Source organism: Manacus candei, unplaced genomic scaffold (genome assembly GCF_025592945.1).
Source record: "Manacus candei isolate 608988 ecotype Guabito, Panama unplaced genomic scaffold, ASM2559294v1 h1tg000152l, whole genome shotgun sequence".
In the NCBI taxonomy this organism is placed as follows: domain Eukaryota; kingdom Metazoa; phylum Chordata; class Aves; order Passeriformes; family Pipridae; genus Manacus; species Manacus candei.
This window is the reverse complement of record NW_026138200.1, coordinates 444,085-466,109: the sequence shown is the minus strand read 5'-3', so window position 1 is coordinate 466,109 and position 22,025 is coordinate 444,085. Positions and strand designations below refer to the sequence as shown.

At 38.2% G+C, this 22,025-nt stretch overlaps 1 protein-coding gene across 8 annotated transcripts in view; it reads right to left on the bottom strand.

Annotated features, from left to right (window-relative positions):
* TTC39B (tetratricopeptide repeat domain 39B) overlaps positions 1–22,025 on the bottom strand; it is an 86,814-nt gene that overhangs the window by 50,430 nt on the left and 14,359 nt on the right. For 6 of the 8 annotated variants that reach the window (XM_051772321.1, XM_051772330.1, XM_051772332.1 and 3 more), the window contains one exon: positions 5,057–5,091. The exons of the other annotated variants lie outside the window; for them this stretch is intronic. In XM_051772321.1, coding sequence (XP_051628281.1) covers positions 5,057–5,091 — 35 coding nt within the window. The remainder of the gene's footprint in view (positions 1–5,056; positions 5,092–22,025) is intronic. 8 annotated transcript variants of the gene reach the window in all.

Below are 22,025 nucleotides of genomic sequence, written 5' to 3'. Positions count from 1 at the left end.
AGATTCTGTGATTCTGTGTAAACTTGAATTTAGAGCATTTCCTCAGCTATTCAATTTCATTCAGTAGCAAAATACTCACATGTGCAGGTGTAACGGGAATCTTAACTACACTTCTGAGATGATAAGGATAACCTGCTCTAACTTCCTTAAACACTTCTGGCCCTTAATCTGTCACCCCAGTAATACCACACAGAGCTGCTTTGGTAGGATCAAGGATTAACGGTATCCAGCTTTGGGTAGGCAAAGAAAATGCAAAAGAGAATCAATGAAGCATTTCTCTTTTTGCTGAAATCGATAAAGACAGAAAATCCTGAGTATTATTATTGATCAAAAATCATCTGTCTGCTTTTCTACAGAATGTTAGCTTCTACTTTTTCAGCATTTCATGTTTTAAATGTGTTTAAATGAGATCTCACTATCTTTCCCCTAATGCTGTAACTGAGGGTCTGGTGTCAGAAATCTTTATATAAATAGGACAACATGAAGACTGCCTCTGCATATGAACTGCTCACAACAGTCAGGCAGACTACTGTGTTTCTTCCCAAAGACAACTACAAAGCATCGTCTATAAATATACCCATGCAGCTACCATAATAGAGTTACACTAAATGCTGCTATTCATTTGCATAAGCCTCTGATATTTGGGTAGTAAATAAAATCACCATCTTGTCTTTACCTCAAAGACTGCAAGGCAACGTAAGGAAGATTGCATGGAAAAGCACAACAACTTGATGGCTACTTATTCCTGTCACATACAGATGACATTTTAAGGAACAGTAAGTAAAACAAGATGGGAAGAAATCCCAATAGAATTAACATTTCATACAAGTTCAAAACAAATTGAGAACTTCAGAGGATAAAATACATACAGAAATCAAAACAGCAGTGGCAAGGTCAGTACATACATAATACAGTGATGGTTAAAAACTGTTGGGAACTCAAACCACTTTTAATCTACTTGTAAAACCAAAGACAAGATAATTTACAAAATTATACTCTGGCAACAGAAAACAGGAATATCTGCATTCTACAAAGAGATTTTCTGAATAATTCAAGGAAAAATTAAAGTAGCATTTTTTCAATATATTTCTGCATAGAAACTGAGAATTATCTTGTTCAGTAAGACTGAAATTACAGTTCATAGTTTTTCCACAGTAAGATTCAGGTACTGATGAGGCATTTTTAGCAAGAATTAAATAGAAGAATAAATCACAAATAAATCTGTTCCATCCATATATGTTTTTGAACCTGTAGATGCTTCATAGGCATTAGGTAACCTTGTGAAACACATGTGCCCAAAACTTAAAAATAAGCAGACACTCCAGTGGAAACATGGTGAAATATCTGGTAAAAAGCAGCTTACCAACTTCTTGGTAGAGGTTTGAATTTCCACAACAGAAAGAACAGTTTGACTCCAGTTCCTCTGTTTCTTTTACAACAGAATACACCAATCTGAAACTATTTCTGAGTTAATGCAACCATGTAATGGTGAATTTACTTTCACATATATCCCACGTATTCTCTTTGGAAGGTTAAAGATACTGTATTAAGCCAATATTATCGAGTCAATACTTAGAAAACTGAAAACTTAGTTACTCTCATTGGCAGAGAAGATATGAAATTAAATGCTAGTGTTTGCTTTAAGTAAAATGGCAAACTGACCTACTGCAATAGCCTTTCTTTGGCTTTAGCACCAGTGAACAAAAAAAAAATCCATGTATAGTAAAGAACTCTATTTAAAGGTTCCTTCACATTTCTACAAAACAAATATTTTGGGCTCATTACAAAACCTGCTTTGAAGTTTACCAGAAGAACATCACAAAGGAATCCAGACAGAAAAATCACTCACTGCCCTTTTAACAGTTAATCTGCACAACCCAGTATCTATAGGTAAGCAATATTTAAGGAATAAAGCCAGTGAGAGCCAACTTAGATTAGTAAAATCATTTGCTAGCATTTACTGATGCAAAGTACAGAGTAGTATTATTCCCTATATATTTTACACGAAGAATTGCAGAGTGGTGTATGAAATACAGACCTATGAAGATCTGGTTGTCACACGTTCTTTCCCAATTCTCTAAACTAACAAGATGATCTGACAGAATTTGAACCAGAACTGGTCTTATAAGCAAACATCAGTCTTTGTAGACACAAGTCCCTATAAAAAAGATCCATTTTAGTTATATTCAATTAGGTATAACAAACTGCAATAAACCACTCAAACCAATGCCAGGCATGTCATCACAGAGCTGTAACAATGCCACTTTCCTATCCAAAATAAAAGAGACTGAAACACCGACATACAGAAAAATGTTGAAGTGAATGTTATCAACAGTAAAATCAAAAAATTAGATACAGCTTCCTAGAAGGGTAAACCTCTGGCCATTCATTGTTTCAAAGTAGTCATGTTCCCAAATTTTTACTACTGTATTCTTAACAGAAAAAACTACCATTAATTCTAGATAGAGAAAGGTCAAGAATAACCAGTAGGGCATTAGATTTAGGAGAGGCTTCCCTTCAGAAAAATTACCAGCATCATTTGAAAACTACAATCAAAGTGTTTCAAGGAAGATAAGATTGAAGACTTCCACGAAACATCCCAAGTTTTTTTTCAGTTCCTTAGGCCTATTTTTTTAAACAGCTGTACCTTCTAAAGAATTTGAGGGAGACTAATCTAGTGAAGAATCCTGGCCATATATGAAATATACACATTCACTATGTTCAACTAGTGACACTAAGTAATAACACAATTTCTGTCCCATTAATATTCTCTTCATCATCCTGCACTGACTCTTCTAAATAATGGTTATTACAGATGGAACCAAGACCACCCAGAATAAACTAACATCAGCCTAACTTCTACACCACTATAAAAAGTGTCTCTGTATGAGAGCTATGAACACAGGAGACACACTCAGGAAGAAGAAATCAAAGCTCTGCATGCCAATAATAAACAACCATGGCCACCTCAGACATCAATAAAAACAATATAACAACTATCTCATAGAAAGAAGGAGTGTTGGATAAATATTCTCACAAAATAAGTATTTGAAAGTCACCCTCTTCCCTCTCCCAAGGGAAACAAGGGCCAGAGAGAGAAGTTACCTGATCATACAGCAACTGCTAGGCAGTTAAAGGAAGTAAAAGCAATTATTAACATGAAGAGTTCTCAACATGAACACATTAGACTCCGATTTCCTTTTGAGTGTCAGGAAACAATTTAACTTTTCTCAGTGTTACATAGAGAGCAGACCTTACTACTTGTCATAGTTTGAAACTGCCCCCCCCCCGAGAGGCTGAGGAGGCTCAGAGGTGACTGGTGTCAGGGCAGTGTTCCCTGGAGAGCCGATCACTGTCCATGTTGTTCGCTTCTGCTCAAAATCATATATCACAGCACCGGAAGCTGTTGGCAGTGCAGTCTTGGTTGTTTTGCTGTTGGTGTCTGCTGCATGTAGGTGTTGAAGGCCAGGGGGTGGCTGGGCTCCCTCTCTCTCCCTCTCCGGGGGGGAAGGAGGGGAACCCTACAGCCCCCCTAACTCTGCCTAGGCCAGAGTTAGAGACAGCATTGGAATAAGTGCATGTTTGTGAGGGATGCGACTCACAAACAACTGGTAAGTGGGAGAGAGAGAGAGGCAGGCCCTGCAGCCAGGTCCTCTTCTTCTTCCCCCCCACCTTTGCAGCCAAGCTGCAGAGGAGGGCTGTTTTTCCCTCTCGCTGTTCAGTGAGAGTGGATGCGAGGCTCAGCATTGGAGCAGAGCCAAGTGGATGGGCCAGAGGAGGCTCGATTGCTAGGGAGAAAAATCCCATGCAAGAACTGGAGACGGACCCCCGATAGAGAGGGGCCCGGAGGATGTCTTTGCAGTGATTTAAATGGAGGACAACCGAAAACCCGAAGGAGGAATCAACCTTCCAGGACGCAGACGCTTGATAAGCTAAACTACACTGCAGCAGCCTATGAACCAAGGTATGACACCGAGAGGGAGAAATCACACAGCAGCAGAAGAGCAAGGACTCAAAGCTATCTTCTTGGACTTCATGAGGAGGAGAGACTGCAACAAACAACTGGGGCTTGGTGAGGGGGGAGCGTTCAGACCCAGAACACTCTCACAGGAGGGACTGGTTACTTTCCAGCCTTGAAAGGCTTCTTTCTGGACTAAAGTTAAAGGAAGGGGTTAAAAGGACTGACAGAAATGTAAATATATATATAGTTGCTTTTACTTTGTACAGTATATTTATTTGTGTAAATAAATGTATATACTTTCCCTTCCCCTATAGAAGCCTCTGGCCTGAAAGTTTCTCTCCGGTGTTAGGATAAATTGTGGGAAGGGGTTGGGGGAAAGCCTGGGAATTGGATTTTTGGATTTCTAATGTGGCTGAAACTGCCACACTACTCCAGGTAAGATACAAACAGAAGGTCTGGCAAATCTGTAGAATATAATTTGCCAGGACCATGGAATTTTTAGCAATTAAGTCCAAAGCTACTGCTGAGTTTTAGAAATCCAAGGATACCACTCGAAGTCCCCTTCTCATGTGCTCCATGGTACAAAAATGCAGAAAAATCCTAGAGAAAAACTAAAACCATTTACGAACAGCATCATGTCTTTTCATCACACTGTAAGTAAGGTGTTGCTTCAGCATGAAATTTAATGCCACAGAAGTGACTGTATCTCACTTCATTAGGGAAAAACATCTGTGCAGCAGTACATCATGAGGTATGGCAATTTCCATTTGAAAATCTTCCTTGGATGGTCTTGCACAATGTGTGATCCACAGCTCTTCCATCATGTTAAGCAACTATTTCTTCAATACGCAAAAATGTCTGGAGCTATCAGTATATAACTAGAGTTACTAAATTTGCTATTTTTAATTCTGTACAATTTTCACATTTGTTGACAAATACTTCAACCTAATTACACTTCTGTTTCCCGACTCTTGGGGACCTTAACTGTTCTGAAAAATGTGAATGTAGTCAGTGCATATAAAATGATATTTCCCTGGAATGGTGTGCTTGCAGTATTCCATATGTATAAATAGTTTTAACAGAAATTCTACTTACACGGGGATGTTTTCAAAGGCATCTTCAAAATTTTCCTGCAGAAGAAAAAAAGAAAAGTTCAATCTAATGTGCGCATGTTTTCTAACACAGTAGAAAGTTAACAGTACCAGACAGCACTTAATTCTGTAACATACAGTAATAATCAGAGTATTCACAATCTACTGACTGTTAAGCTGTCAGTGCACATCATTACACAAATAGATTTCCTGTGGGCCTACTATGTCAGACTAACATCAGTTAAATTAAACAAAAGACATTTTCCTTTTCAGATTCTGAAACTTCAACCACATACATCACAGAACGCAATACAAATGTATGCCTCGGGAGTTTGTGCAGCACATCTGTTGTATTCAGGATGCACTAGCTGAACAGTATACCTACACACGAAAGAAAAAGTGTTCTATGCACGTAACTGATAAGCAAGTTCACCAGAGTATATATACTAGGTCCAGGATGCATTACAGCTAGTGTGCATATACAGCCAGCTCACACATTAATGGCAGTTATGTGAACAGCTTGGTCCAGACATCTAGAAGATGTTTCTTTCCATCTAGATTCAAAGTTCTTTCAACCTAAGTTCGAATTTCAAATTAAAATAAAGGAAGATATAAAAATGTAAAAATGAGCAGAATGGTTCAGCTTGCAGGTCACCATTTCTGTATCCATTTTCCAAAACTGGTCTGTAGAAGTGTGTAGCAAAGACAAATGGGCAAACAGTCCTCCTTGACACACCCCTCTCCACTCCACACTTTTCAGCCTTTGGAGACTCTGAGAACTCCAGAGGCACAGTTTGGCATCTGTTGATTCTGTAGGTCTCTGTTCCAAGTACCAGTCTAGTTTTCTCAATCCCATGTAGACTCCCTTTAATTCATGAGTTCATAACATTAGTAAGGAATTTCACAAGTCTGCCAATCATTTTGTGCAAAATAATTGCACGAAATTATTTCTCCTTGAACCTGGTTCCTAATGCCTTTGCTTAAAAATCCCTAGAATTGTATATTCAAAAGCAGCGAAAAATCAATTCATACTTGCTCTTTCCTTGACACTTATAATTTTGAAGGCCTTTGTAATATCATTCAACTCATCTCTTTTCCAAGTCAAAGACTTCTACCTTACTCAGTCACTCTTCAAATAGAAAATATTTCCTACTTATAACTGTGTTTTCCGCTTTTTCTGTAAGAAAAACTGGAAGCATGATGAAACAGATTTTTAACATATCCCAGGAAGATACCTAGAAGAGACTGACCCCCACCTCACTACAACCTCTTTTCAGTTATTTGTTGAGAGCCAGAAGGTCTCTTCAGAGCCTTCTTTTCTCCAGGCTAAGCAATGCCAGCTCCCTCAGTCCTCCTCACAGGATTTGTGCTTCAGACCCTTCACCAGTTTTATTGCCCTTCTTTGGACACGCTCCAGCACCTCAATGTCTTTCTTGGAATGAGGGGCCTCTACTGGAACACAGTATTTCAGGTGTGGCCTCACCAGTGCCAAGTAAAGGGAGAACTTGGCAGCAGCCAATGAAATGATCCTCCTGATCTAAGGAGAACTGAACTGAGTTTCAAAAAGCTGAACAAAACCAAAAGGAACACCCTGAACAGAAACCCTTACCCCTGTCTCACTCCAGATACTGAGATGTCACCAGTGTTCTAATAAAGTCCTTCTCTGAAGACTGGTTGCCTCCTCTAGTCACTTGTAGACAAGAAGAGAAATTCAGCAAAATAAACAAATAAAAACCACTTATGGGTTCTTGAGCACACTTCCATTTCTCCTAGGATAACAAACTTGACAAGCAAAACTCAACGTACTTTTAACTGTCAGGTACTTAATAAAGAACAGTAACAAGCAGAAATTTACAGAAAAATGCAAAGATATCTGTGGCATGAACCCTTGCAGGCTCTTTCCAAACTTTGTACATGAGCAGCACCTACATACAAGAAGAAATGGAGTGAGAATTTGCATTCTGTCTAAACAAGTACCTCCTTTGCCTGGCTTCCTCTGAATTTTGATCCCTGTTATATACACTGGTCAAATGCACATCTAAACATTTAGCATAATGAAGTACAGCCTTGGTTTTTCCTCACATTCCAAGGCACAGGGAATAGTCACAGTCTCTCATGAGATTCCTCAAGGGAGCTAAACACATCACTGAAGGGGACCTCTATGCTAAAAAAAAAAAACAACCACCAACCAACCAAAAAACACCAAACAAAAAATCCAACCCATAGTCTTTTTCCGAAGTTTACCATGCATTCCCATGCCCACTGCATGTAAAATAGGTATTAGAAAGCATTCAATTTGATATCTTGGTCCTATTTCTCCTGACTCACACAAGTCTGCAGTTGTCTCTACAGACTCTGAGATTCCCTATAGAATAGAGGGAATATACAGAAAAATGCTGGAAGCACTAGAAGTATAGCCATTTTCTACTCCAATCCATGCCCATTACAACAAAAGTTACATCATTCTAAAATGTAAAGAAAAAAAGACTGCAACTGAAGTACCTAGAACAGCTCCTCCCAGATTAAGTTCTAGGATTCATCATATTCCTACCAAGATAGAAAAGGTGTGGAAAGTACTCAGAACATATTCACTTGTCTGTTAAAATCTACCTGTAAATTAAATGTTTGACAAAAAAATTGAGTGAAGTGTTACATAACATACACAGCATCTTAAAGACCTTAAAGTATATTTAGTATACAAATGTATATAGGTATGCACATAATATATGCCAATATAAAAAATAAAATCAACTGATTGATAAAGTTTATCTATTCCTCAGAGTACAGAAGCAGCCCAAAATGATGGACACTTTCACATTCAGTTAAAGACTAGTAAAGTTCTCATTTTCAAGTGCTCATTCCAACAGTTCAGCTTCCAGCTGACATAGCTGAAATGTCACAACCAGTCTCCAGAGGTGCTTGCTCATTTCGGTCTACAGCAAAGAAGACTACTGAACTCAAAAACAGTTTTACTTAGCACCAATGATGGGCTGCTTCCCTCGAGATTGAAGTTGTGTGCAACTACATCAGCCATATATGTGACCTCCAGACTTTAGCACAGTTATCACAGGAACACCACTTCCATTATCTGCATGGCTGGAGAGACTGAGTCTGATGCAGTTCTTCATTTATTTCCTTCACCTTCACAAATCCAGGTTTGTCCTGCAGCAAGTCCCAAAGGTCCTGCTTCAGTATGTCCATGTTATAACAGCCACCCACATACAGCAGAAAACTTCAGGAAATATGAAGTGCAGTTAAATCCACAAAAAGGACAAAAAAGCCTTTTTTCAGACATTCTATCCATAAAAAGAAATACATTAACGTTTAAGTCAGTACCAAGAGAAACAGTTTAACAACTATATGCCTCAGTACAATGATGGCTAATGCTGCAAGTCACAGATTTTTACTGCACCTTTTCCAGAGTGCACGTCAGTCCAACAATTTAAAACACAGGAATAGAAGTAAACCTGCCACTAGATGGCATGACAAAAATTGACTCAGGCTTTTCCATAGATTTCAGAAAATCATTGACACAGGATTTAACAAAATAAAGCTGTCTCAAAATGACGTTTCTTGAATCATATTTTTTTTTCTGCTTGATAACTGCAGTATTTCACATCTTTATGATGAATCCTTATCAAGATTCAAGCAGGCTTGAAAACAATTAGAGTTTACACAACTCAGAGATACTGATGTTTTGCAAAGCCAAGAAAGTCAATCTGACAGACATTTGTTGCCCTCCTTTGGACACTCTCTAAGAGCTTAATAACTTTCCTATATTGCAGTGCCCAAAACTGCACGCAATATTCCAGCTCAGGCCACCCCAGTGCAGAGCAGAGCAGGACAATCCCCTCCCTCGACCAGCTGGTGATGCTTTGCCTGATGCCCCCCAGGACATGGTTGGCCCTCCTGGCTGCCAGGGCACTGCTGACTCATGTTCAACTTGCCATCGACCAGGACCCCCAGGTCCCTTTCCTGGCACTGTTTTCCAGCATTTCATTCCCCAGTCTTTATTTACATCTGGGGTTGCCCCATCCCAGGTGCAGAATCCAGCACTTTCCTTTGTTGAACTTCATATGATCGGTGATTGCCCAGTCCTCTAATTTGTCAAGGTCTCTCTGTAAGGCCTCCCCGCCTTCAAGGGAGTCAACAGCTCCTCCCAGTTTTGTATCATCTGCAAATTTGCTTAGTGTCCCTTCCAGTCCTATGTCCAAGTCATTTATGAAGATGTTGAAGAGCACAGGGCCCAGGATGGAGCCCTGTGGAACCCCACTAGTGACAGGTCACCAGGCTGATGTCACCCCATTCACTATCACCCTCTGTGCTCAACCCCTCAGCCAATTGCTCACCCACTGCATGATGTGTTTATCCAGCTGTGTGCTGGACATTCTGTCCAGAAGGATCCTGTGAGAGACAGTGTAGAAAGCTTTACAAAATCAAAAAAGATTACTAATTGGGCAGAGGAAAAAAAGCCCCACCAAAAGTGTTATCTCAAAAATACAAAGATAACATGAAGAAGACTCATATTAATTCAAGAGACAAATGAGACCAAATAGGATAATCATGAAAAAATACTACCCAGAATTTAATACTACTGCTACACCACATTACCTGTCCAGTTGCAGCATTATTTTGTCAGTACTAAATAGAGAACAGTTTTAAGATTACTTGAAAAACCATAAAGTTAGCAGTAACACCTCTCCTTGGAAAGCCCACAAACTAAGATAGTGCAAAACATGGTAATCTATGACAACAGTTAAGTATTTAGCAAGCACATGCACTTTGAGATGCCTTTGTCAAAATTTTATTCGCATACAGACACATCTAATTATTTTTGTACTCATTTGTCTTCTGTAATTCAGCCCCACACTTTCCTTCTTCTCAAAAAAGCAAGCAATTCTAGGTCAAAACGATCCTGCAGCTCCCTGTGGGAAATTCAGATACTAGTTTGGAAGTCGCTGACTGGATTCTACAAAAAGAGAAAGAGGCTTCATTGAGAGATCTATAATTTCTCAACCCAAGAGAAGGTATAACACATCTTTCACTGTGTTTACACTAAAATTACCACTCTGTATAGCAATACATCTCACAGGACTTAAGGGACTTCAAATAAAACTTAGCTGACAAGCTCAGAAGCAACTTTCTAAAATCAGGGGAGAGGCATCCTGCCCCTAGCAAAAAGCACACAGATTCAGATAAAATAGCAATAGTATATATGTTGCATATGGGAGTATGGATTAAATGTCTTTTCTCTTGTCGATATGGAATACAGCAAAACATGTGACTATAGAATAGAGTAGAGGAGGTATAAGAAGAAACTGACCTACAATGCCTATAATATGAACAGAGATTACAGAAAAAGACCTTCCATATGGAAGGAAAACACTTTCCAAAGAGTTTCTCTGAATCAGCTCTCCATTGCACAGTTTTATTACCAAATGAAATGGCACAGAATATAAATATATATATTGAACAAACAGAAGTAAATACACTCCTTTTCTCCTTTTCTGTTATGCAATTATGTGAATATTCATTTCTCCTTAGCTTTAGCCAGGACTACATTAAAAATGATTCAAAGAAAATGGCGACTAAGAATTTTAAATTCCAGGCCCACAGGAGTGACAAATTAAAATCACTGTGCATTTAAAACTTACTAGCCAATATAGCAATATGAAAGTTCCTCAGAATGTTACTCAAAGGTACCAAACAACAGATGCTATCTCTCCCCTTAGTTGACTTGACTGAACTGAGAACTGCTACCAGAGGCTGGAAAATATGAAAAAACAGTAACAGAATTAGCAAAACACCTAGAAGTGCAGCTACATGGAAGCACAGCTGACTCAAAAGTCCATTGTCAGTTCTCTGCTCAAACACTTTGCATGTGCATTATAAAAATATTGAGATTTTCTTAGTCAAGCAGACACTGAAACTTTAATTAAAGAATTGCTAGAATAACCCAGAGTTACTGTCACAGCAAGTAACAGGAAACAGAAAGATCTCAGTTACCCTAAACTCGTTAATGTGTCACCAATTTCAGGTAGAAAAACAAAACAGAAACAAACCCAAAAACCTATCACCAAACAAAACAAAACAAAATAAAAATTAAATTTAATTAAGAATTAGAGCAGAGTTGGCACTGTTGAAAAAAAAATGGTGATCCGAAAATACTGAAAAGCTTTCTTGATTGAAGGTAATGTAAAGCCTAACACTTCAGACTTGACAAGCCATTTTTTAATTGCTACACCCATTTAATTACTAAGAGGTACCTGTTAAAATATACACTACACTAAAAAGTGGCTGAGTAAACAAGAGAAAAAGCAGTTGTCAGTGGAATTTCATAATTTAATTTTTTCTAACCAAATTCCTCCAAGGCTTCTTTCCTTTCAACAGGATTTTTAATCAATACTCTCAAAACACACAGAATGCTAAAAAAATGTTCAGCTATAAAGAATTTGTGAAATACAAATCAGAATACACTCCCTGTAAGTGACTGGAATCATAGAGTAAATCAATCTCAAATGAAGAGATGCCCATGTAAATTCAAGGAAATCATACACACAAGTGGATGTTGTATGGAAAGCAACAATACTAAGAAAGACCATTTTGATAAGAAATTCAACAAAAATTCATGTTGTTAAGGTGAGCCTTAACTTGCTATTTTCTACCTTTTGCAGATTAATTTTTAACATCCAACACCAAGATGATGAAAACGGTAAAATTCTGTACTTTCCTAGAGTTCAGCTTCCTTCAATGTTGATAAATATGTAAGAAAATAGAAAAGATCCCATGAAAATCGTGCAAGAGCTAGAACACAGGACATTGTAAGAGCTACTTAAAAGTTCATACTTTTTGATTCACCAGATGCAAAACAGCAGAAGTACTTACTATCTTTGGCTGCTATAAACAAGCTTGCAGCAACAAAATCAGTACTAGACAAAACATCTTTGGTTCTTGTAAACATTAGTTTTCATAACGTCTTTTTTCCCCTGCATCAAGTTCACATTTTTCAGGCAGAGTGCTAACTACTGAAGGACTCCAATGAGAATAACCATGGACACCATCTTTTGTGTCTCCAAATTACAAGTCTGAAAAAACACACAATCCTACAGTTTAGCTAAGCAAAAACTGCTCGGTTTAACATCAGCCAGGTTTCGTGGAACTGATGTATTTTGTTACACAACGTTACACAGTTATCTGTAGTTCTGACATTACTCTGTGGAGCATTTGTTCAACTCAATTCCCAGGCTACAACCTTCAGCCGAAGACACTTTTATGCTACCAAATTTACTGTCAGAATCCCTTTCATAGAATCAAACCAATAACGGAAGCACTGATTCCTTTTTGAGTAGTTTCTGAACACTGTTGCTTCCCAACAAAAGTACACTCTCCTTATAAAATATCTGTTTCACAGATTACATGGATTTAATCTTGTTGCTTTAACCAACACCTGCTTGCTTTCACCCTCCAAACCAGTCCACTTGTTGCAAAATGTGTAACACATCAAGATTATCTTAAGTTAGGATGACCTTTGATGTTTTATCATTGTATACTTAAGACTGATCAGCAGAAAAGAAGACAAACAGATAGCAGCTAGCATCCCTTAGTCAAGGAATTTCTGGAGCTAACACGTTCTAAAAATGAAGTAAATCAAGATATTGTTGTGTGTCAGTAGAACAAGTGGTAGTTAGCATTCCTCACTCAAGGACAACCTGGAACTAACAAGCTTTAAGGAGGTAATGTATGTCTATGCATATGTTGCCATTTTGGCAAAAGACTCAAGGTCCATGTATCCTATAATTGACCTACTTTCATTACAATACTAAAAATCATGCCTACAGGTAAAAAAGACCCCTGCCCAGGTAAACACCCTTCCCCTGAGCATGTGTAGAAGTTAGCTGGGATTATGTAACTTGTATGGAAATTACTAATCAATCATAATAGAGGGGCTGTACTTGGGCAGCCACTAACACTGAACTTCTGTGTATAAATAATGGCATGGAAAGTCCTCGCCCACGAGGGGCGTGCTTGATTTGTGGAATGCCGCTGAGCACCCAACCTTGTATACCTCCAAAATAAATAAGTAATCAATATCTCTCTTGACTATGTAATTATTGGCTTGTTGCACATTGGGTAATGAATCTGATTTTTGTGGACAACACTCTGAAGCATTAAATATCAGAAATGACTACTTCACCAAAAGGAATGATGGAGATGAACAACAATGTGAGCTCATTGGCCTAAAGTTGTGTAAGTTTAGCTTGTAAAAATACTCAGTTCAAAATAAATATATTCAGTTATGAATTATTTTTTTTCTTCTACAGTAACAGTAGCAGGGTAACAAACCTATATGCATCTACAAACTTCAGATAGTACCTTCACGAACTAAAAAAAGTAATTATGAGAATTTATGAAACATAATCTGTTACGGACATCTTTCCTGTGTGCTAACAATTGGATGACTGTGTCACATAAGGACAGAATTCAACTGCTGCTTAAATGGGCAGTGGCATGAGAAAACACTACCCACGACTGCATATTTTTCCAGATGTTAAGAGAGAAAGCAATTCTCAGCATTACAGCAGAACCCAGAAGCTAATGTGTCATGTCTTGAGTTAATTCATAAAGTATTGATGTAAAGAGTTAGTGTTTTGATGAGCCAAATAACATTTAAATTTCATTTCAAAAATATAGATGCTTTTCACTTCCTAATATTTATGCAGAACTGAAAATACTTTGCAATATAAAGAGCTTAAAAATCCCAAGTTTTTAGCTATCATTTCATTAGACATGACATAGTAATTTCTTATAGAAAAAAGCAGCTTACTTTACAAACCAACAGAAAAATAACCTGGAAATTAAACTACATCTTAATGTTTATTGTCAAAAAGAAACACTGAACATGAGAGAAACCTCATTTCGATGTTGTCTTGGCAGAGAAACAACTGAGGGAGTAGACCAAGCAAAAGATACTGCTAACTCTTCATCTCTGTCACCTACACTTGCTTTATTTGACACTTTGACACCAGATCCCAGTATTAACAATTAATAGCCTAGGAACAGAAACATATGAAAAACACTAAGTTCAAAGGGGAAGGAGATGATGAAGCTCTTACAAAACAGGAAAATTATTTCCCCTTGCCAGAGATAGAAATAGCCTTGAGGCAGCAAGAACGGAATGGAAATGCACAAGTTCTGTTCTACACAGTACAACCAATTTCCATATAAAAATAAAAAGTGAAATTCATTTCTCTAAAGGACAAAATGCACATATTTTTGTGCTTACACATTATTTCAAACTTATCGGTTTGAACTGCAAACATATCCCATCTGCTTTTTAAAAATTGTTTCAAGATTATTTGCTTAAAATATCAGTGTTTTTCCAGAATGGACAGATAGCGGTGACTGTTTTGGAGGAGCTGTGTTTTGCTAGATGCTTTCCACTGTAGATGAAGAACTTCTGTAGTCAGAACAAAAATCAGGCTTGGTAATTCAGATTCACTTATTCAATCTCATATAAATAGAACATGCTGCATCTGAGACATTTACTAATACAGGTGACTTGGCTGGGGGTCATGCTTTAACAGAAAACCAAAACCAAACCAAACAAAAAACCAAAACAAAACAATTAAAAAAAAAAAAGACACCCAAGAACATCAATTCCCAAACCACACCCACATACCAAGGAGAAACCAGGAGTTGGTAAGGTAGAACTCAGCTTTGCCAGAAGTTTGGTTAACTAAAGAACTGCCGAACAACTAGAAAGCCAAACAAACGTCAGCGTCATTTAGCTCAAAAATGAGATGTCAGTAACCACAAGAACAAAGGTTGCTCCATTACGGTTTGGAAAGCAGCGGCCTTTCAATGCAGCTGGTCACCAAAAAATTCCCAGAAGATACAGGAAAACTGAGTCTTAAAAAAAAATCTAGCCTCCATTTTTTACAGAGAAGAGGTATTTACAATGAAAGCAAGTACTATAATTAAATGCAGCTAATCAACATGTTTTAAAAAGTGGAGAATTTCTACTTTGCCTTCCACTGCATGCAAGGCAGACTATTCTTAAAATCACACTGTATAAACCAGAGCAGGACTGAGAAAAACCTCAGCTGAAGGAACTACAGTCAGCAATGTCAGATGTTGTTGGTCAGGCCACCTACATACCAGAGGCAGCCTCAAAATGAAGGTTTTTCTGAACCTGCTTGTAAAGACAGGGGACAAGGCAATCACACTTCAGTTAACTGACGTCAGTCTCACCCCAAACAACTGGTTGAGCTTCTACTGTTTTAAATGACATCTCTCCCTTACTGAAAAGTGGAAATAAGCAGAGTAAGTTACACACTCAGGAAGTAAAGCATTGTGACATGCAAATAGATGCTGTCAAGAGTTATTCGTGTTCAGATTCATATCCAACATGCTGCACATAAAAGTAAGAGTACAGTTTCAGATAAAGTTGATTAAAACACCAACCCAGCTTTTTTTATTGTTTACACTGGTACCTTCCTGCCATCTGCAGTTGTTTTTGCACAAAAAGCACTGTTAAGAGGTAGAAGAATAAGATAGTGGCACAGAACTTCACTGCTGCAATAAAGCTTTGTTCTTCTTGGTTGACCACCTTTCCTGTCCATCTCACACACACCTCCTTGGACATCCCTGAGATCAAAGGAATGTCATGTAGGTTTCCACGTGGTACCAGAAAGAAAAAAAAAGGCAACAGAACAAACAAACCATATACTCAATCAGGAGTTCAACATCCACTACAATCACACCAGTGTAGACTCCTCACTGAAAATCTCCATGGAAATTGCATATGTCACTATTTTTGGTCAACTTCACTACATAAAATTGACTGCAAAACAATTCTAAACTGAAAGGCAAATACAAACAGATAACACCTTACCTGGATACATCTTCCTTCTCAAACTGTAAGAAGAGAGATTTGAGAAGAATGTGAAAGCAACTAAGGAGCCTGAGAAGGTAGAGAAAATACATAACCATTCTTCTCAAAACAGATACTACACAAGGGATACTACAAAACAGATACTACACTACTGTCGTCTCTAGTCATAAGAAAGATTATTCCATCAAATTAATTCTTCTTGCAGCAGACATGCCTCTGAGTATTGCAAGAACTAAGTATTGTCAAGCTCATTAGTTTTTGTAAAAACTTCAGTATCATCATTCAGTCATTTCACAGAAATTGCATAAAAGCCCATTGAAATCAAAACAAATTTTAGGATGCTATTTATTATGCCTATAAAGTTGGCAAGATCTTTGTTACATCCTTCTAGACATAATTCTTCCAACACCATAACCAGTAAGTACTACGTACATCCATATTTTCCAGGACACTGGACACAAGCATGGATGAGATACCACTGTAGAAAGACAAAGCTGGTAAAGACTTTCCTACTTTTAGTCACGTGGCTTAACAATTTGCTAACTTTTAGGAAACTTCTATCGGCTTCCAAACAGATTATTCGGTTAATATTTTTGATTCAGTAGAAGAGGTAAAGACACAATGGGAGATTTCAGAGACACAAGCAGAGGGTACTTTCAGACACTAACTGAAGGTAGAGCAACAGAAACAGAACAAGTGTTTACTCTCTTAACTTGCTTGTATGCAGCCAAGGCATGAGCTACTTGAAAGTCACTGGTTTACGTCCCTGCAACTCAAATCAAAAAGCTTGGTCTTACCAATTCTGGCAAGGTTAATATTTCACAGCCAGTAACTTATCATTCATTCTATTCAAAATTGGCCATCTCTCATCAAGTGTAACTTTCCATGACTGGATAACCGTCACAGAAACTTCAGTCTAATCAAAGGATCACTAGACAGTTTGCTGCTAATAAAATGGTATCACTTCAAGAGAGGATGTTAGTGCATAAGAAGCCAAGATGGTTGTTTGCACTCACTTGAGTCAACACAACCTACCAAATAAAATAAAAGTTACCGTAAAGGGGAAAGAAAAACATAATTGGAAGATCTATTTGACAAACACTAAACGACACAGACCTTCTTGGAGCTGGAGAATCATGATTCTTCCTGTCTCACAAGAGTAGTTCTATTTAGCAGTCTCATCTAACCTTCTCGCTTTCAGTCCCATATTTCAATGCTCCTTATGTGACTGATGAGGCAGAACCTGACAGTTTTTATTTACAAATATCTCACACATATCAGGATAGATCAAACAGAAAGACACGGCTGAGTCAAGCTGCAATTACAAACTGACAGACAGTTTCGACTCAACATAAGAAACAGACACAGTGGAGTTCACTTCCAGTAAAGGAAAAAGGGGAAAATAGAGATAGCTAAGAGCACATTGTGTTGTCCTGAAATTTACTAGGCAATTTCATTTAAAGATCCTTTCTACTTACTGGTTCTGTAGATATCTAAAGGTACCAGAAAAAACCTTAATTATGGTTCACTATGCACTTATCAGAGACTCATCCAGACAAAAGCAAATTACAGCTCCCCCTAGAGAGATACTTCGACAGTGTTCCAGAAGGCTTACCTATTACAGTGTAATCAACAACCCTAAAGAAGTCTCATTACAGATGTACTACTTTGCAACTGCTGATATCCATACTTTTCAGAGATGACCTCAAGTTGAGGTACAGAACATGTTTACCTCGTACTAAAAGTGATTCAATGCATGATTTGCCTATAACTAATAAAAAGAGATGAAAGGGGCATTAATATGAGCATCTTCGGGTTTAACCTTACCCTGTCTTCTTGAGGTTAAATACACTCCTCACTACGCAGCTGGTTACTCAGTTGTACAGAATGCAACAGCAGTTGCTGCATATTTAGTACCAAAAAGTTCTATTTTATAGTGAAACACAATTTAAGTAGTTTTTCTTAACTGGTTCATTTCCTTTAAAAGAAGGTCTTGCTGCAATAGCAGTAATTCCAACAACCCTATTTGTGATAATGTGGTTCTCACTTTAGAACTTCAAAGTCTCTACAGATATTTTCTGATCTATCAGCAGTCCTAATGGCAATAACAAAAGAGACCTTTAAAAGTCAATATTATCGAGAGTTATAAGTGGCTATAATACAGAATTAAAGCAATGACTTTTGCCCAGAGTACAGCTTGTTCCCTCAGTTCCATCTCTCCTAGAAAAAACTTTTTTTTCATTATAGAAAAGCATAAGGACACAGCAACTTAACTTCATTACTAGTATAAAATTAATTAATTATTAACTGATTTATACATGTGTTCTAGAGAGTTTGTTCTTTTCACCAGAAAAAAAGCCAGACAGACAGATGAACACCTAACACAGAATACAGTATCACATTCAGACCAAGTGTCACATTAAATTACACTAAGCAGAATCAGATCTTGACTTAACCAGCCAGTAAGCTAAAGTGTTAGTTTTTCCTAGGCTACTTACAGGAAAACATCCTCATTTGAAGTTATGAAGACTTGTTTTGTAGAGAATGTGGACTACTTCAGTTTCCTCAGCATCTACTAGCCAGGTGAGCTAGAAAAACCCTAAAGATCTGTGTAAGATGCCTCACTATGCTGATTTTGGCTGTGGTAAGGCTAATTTTCTTCACAGTGGCTAGCAGGGACTGTGTTCTGGATTTGTGCTGAATAAAGGGTTAACAATATGAAATATTCTTGTTATTGCTGAGCAGAGCTTACACAGAGCCAAGACCTCTTCTGCTTTTCACACTGCCACACTGGCCAGGGGGCTGGGGGTGTTTAGGAGGTTGGGAGGAGACACAGCTGAGACAGGTGACCCAAACTGACCAAGGGGATATTCTGTACCATATGACATCATGCTCAGTATATAAATTGAGGGGAAGAAGAGGGAAGAGGGGGGACATTTGGAGTGATGGTGTTTCTCTTCCCAAATCACCGTTATGTGTGATGGGGCCCTGCTCTCCTGGGGATGGCTGAGCACCTGCCTGCCCATGGGAAGCAGTGTATGAATTCCTTGTTTTGCTTTGCTTGTGTGTGTGGCTTTTGTTTTCCCTATTAAACTGTCTTTATTTCAACCCACCAGTTCTCTACCTTCTACCCTTCTGATTCTGTCCCCCATCCTGGGTGAGTGAGTGAGCAGCTGTGCGGTGCTTGGTTGCTGGCTGGGGTTAAACCATGGCATGCACCTAAAAAGACTCTTTACCAAATCCACAACTGGTAATTCTATATCTCCATAGTACTTCCAATGATAAAATCACATTTTGCCACAGGACCTTAGAGTAGCCATTTAACAGTGAATTACTATTCATACTACTTAAAAAAAAAAAATATTTTCCAGTCCTGGAAACTTACTGTGTTTGCATAAAGCAAAATAAAACCAAAACATGACACAGACAGGAAGTTCAGTTAGCTGCCCCACTGGATTTGCTAACAACAGTCCTAAGGAAAAGAACCTTGATAAAACATCTTCTTCCTAGTCCGTTATTTCTTGGCAAAAATAAAATCCAGTGAGATATATTCTACCTCTATAATCACTATAATGACACTTGCCTCAACTAAAGCCAATAGGAGTATCTTTCTTCTGCTCACCTACTACTACTTACAGCTAAGTATTCCTACTCACCTACCAAACACTATACGTTTTAGAACAACCAGTACTGCCAACAGGTGCCAGACACACAAATTCCTATCTTCAGAAACAGGTTTTCAGCAAACCTCCTCTCTCTTGGATGGCAGACTGTCCTTGTACACCCTTCAGTAAGAGGATTTCTGGAGAGCAAGAGTGTGTGTGATGTTGATTTCTGGGGAAAAGAAGAAATCAAAGTAGTGCTGCATACCCAAACACTGGCTTGCAAAAGTTTATATAACACTATTATATTGCACAGTGAACACATAAGAGAAGTGGAATAAAAAGATGATACACTTACTGCTTCAAAACAAAAAATATCATTGCTACTAAGATATTAAATTATCTTGCCTTACTATTTGGTAGCAACATTACTTCCTCACTGAGAATAAGATGACAGGCAAATCTTTACTTGCTTGATAAGAAAATTTTACCTTTAGCACCCCATGTTTGGGCATGAGTCCACAGGTCTGTGATATTTACTTACTATGGACCTAGCTGAAATGTTTTTTGAACTTGAGAGGGTTTAGAAAAGCAGAAATAATTTTTAGCACTCCCACACAAATCCTCACATTTCTGACTATTTAAGCACACCCTTGACCAACTACAGCAAAGGGTGTTGGCCATGTCCAAGCTCTAATCAGAACATCAACAGCAGCAGAGATCAACCTCTGAAAGCTGATTCTCGGGTCTTTATTTGCACAGTTTTGCTCCCTTTTCAAAATGAGTGCAATGATCCACCATTTCTGTTCCCTCTAATATAATATTTTTTCTATTAATCCATGAGAAACAGCATGTGTTAAAATTACTGCCCAACAGATGGACATGTGTGAGGGCCATATTCCTACCAGCCTGCTACCAGCAACTGCGATCTTACCTCCACCTTCTCTGTTGGTGTCACATAGGAAGAGAAAGCCATACTACTTGTAATAGCAAGGAAAGTTTCAAATGAGTTGCTATGGTTAGGTAAGCTATAGGAGACTTACTTAACAAGACAGGAGGCATAACATCAGACATGCTTATCACCTACTCCTATAGTGAATCATCCTGGTCGGTGCTGCTAAGTAACATGTGGTCTGCCAAGAAGCAACTAAGTTCCTTTTCTCTTTCAACACACAATCTTTTTGCCAAGAGAGAGGTCCAACAAGAACCTTTATCCAAACCATGGCATCAACCTCTATCAGTTCCAACAAGCTCATCAGGTCTAGAGGTTTTTCCTAGTACACTGGGATCAATGTCAGCAAACGAAGAACAAACATTTACAGAACCAAACATGCTTCTACAAAGTCATAATTCTCACATAGATTGACTGGAATGACAAGAAGCAACCCATCCCCTTTAAGTTTATGTACAAAACAGACCTGTCTTTCCATACAGGTTGTGGATGAAACTGAATCATCTTTCCAGGGCCATGGATGCCCAAACCCTGGCAGAGTTCAAGGTCAGGCTGGATAAGGCCTTGAGTAACCTCATCTAGTGGGAAGTGTCCCTGCCCTTAGCAGTGGGGGTTGGGACTAGATGTCCCTTGTGACCCCTTAACATGCTTCGATTCTATGATTCTACAGTGGATGGCAAGCTTTTAGCTAAAACTACCAAGACAATTGTACCTGTAAAGGCAGTAACTTCCACTGCCAGAAGTAAAGGCTACATTAAAAGACATTAGATGCTATTTCCCACAACAGAATAGCAGAAGTTCAATATACACAAATCCCAAAACCTTAAGAAGAAAAGCTGATTCTTCCTTTCAGTTATGCTATTTTCCATCCATATGCAAATAAATATCATCACATGACATCGCTCCCGCTCAAAAAAACAAAAACAAAACAAAAAAAAGAACCTCAGGAAAGAGAAGTAAAGCAAATTTACTTCTCAAATTCACTTCAGAGGTACTAAGCTCTCCCAGCTTATATCAGCTCTGCTTCCCTAAGAGCCATCCGGTGTTTTTCATAATAATCCTACCTTTTCCCATATCCCCTGGACCTTTTATCTTTTACCCTGAGGAGAAACAGCACAGAGGTTAACCGAAGTGAATATTAAATAAAAAAATTTAATTGGAACACTACATACTCCTCCTTTTCCTCTACAGAAAATAAAGACTTTGGTTTTTATCTACCCAGCTTTCAAATTTGGTCACAGTCAACCAAGGGGCTTAAATGCATGACTCTAGGAAGCCAAATAAGAAATGAACAACAAAAATAAGCCATCTCGGAACCACATAGGTAATACAGAATTGCAGTACAAGTCCTTACTTTGAATAGTAGTCACAAGGAAAAATAGTACTTCTCAACAGGTATATCCACAGGTAAAACAAAGTTTATTTGAACTTAAGAACCTCAGAATCTCAGAAGGGGAGACGCCAACCTAATTTTATTTAATGAAGAAGAAATTACTAGTTACGTTAAGTTTTCCCATTGTCTCAT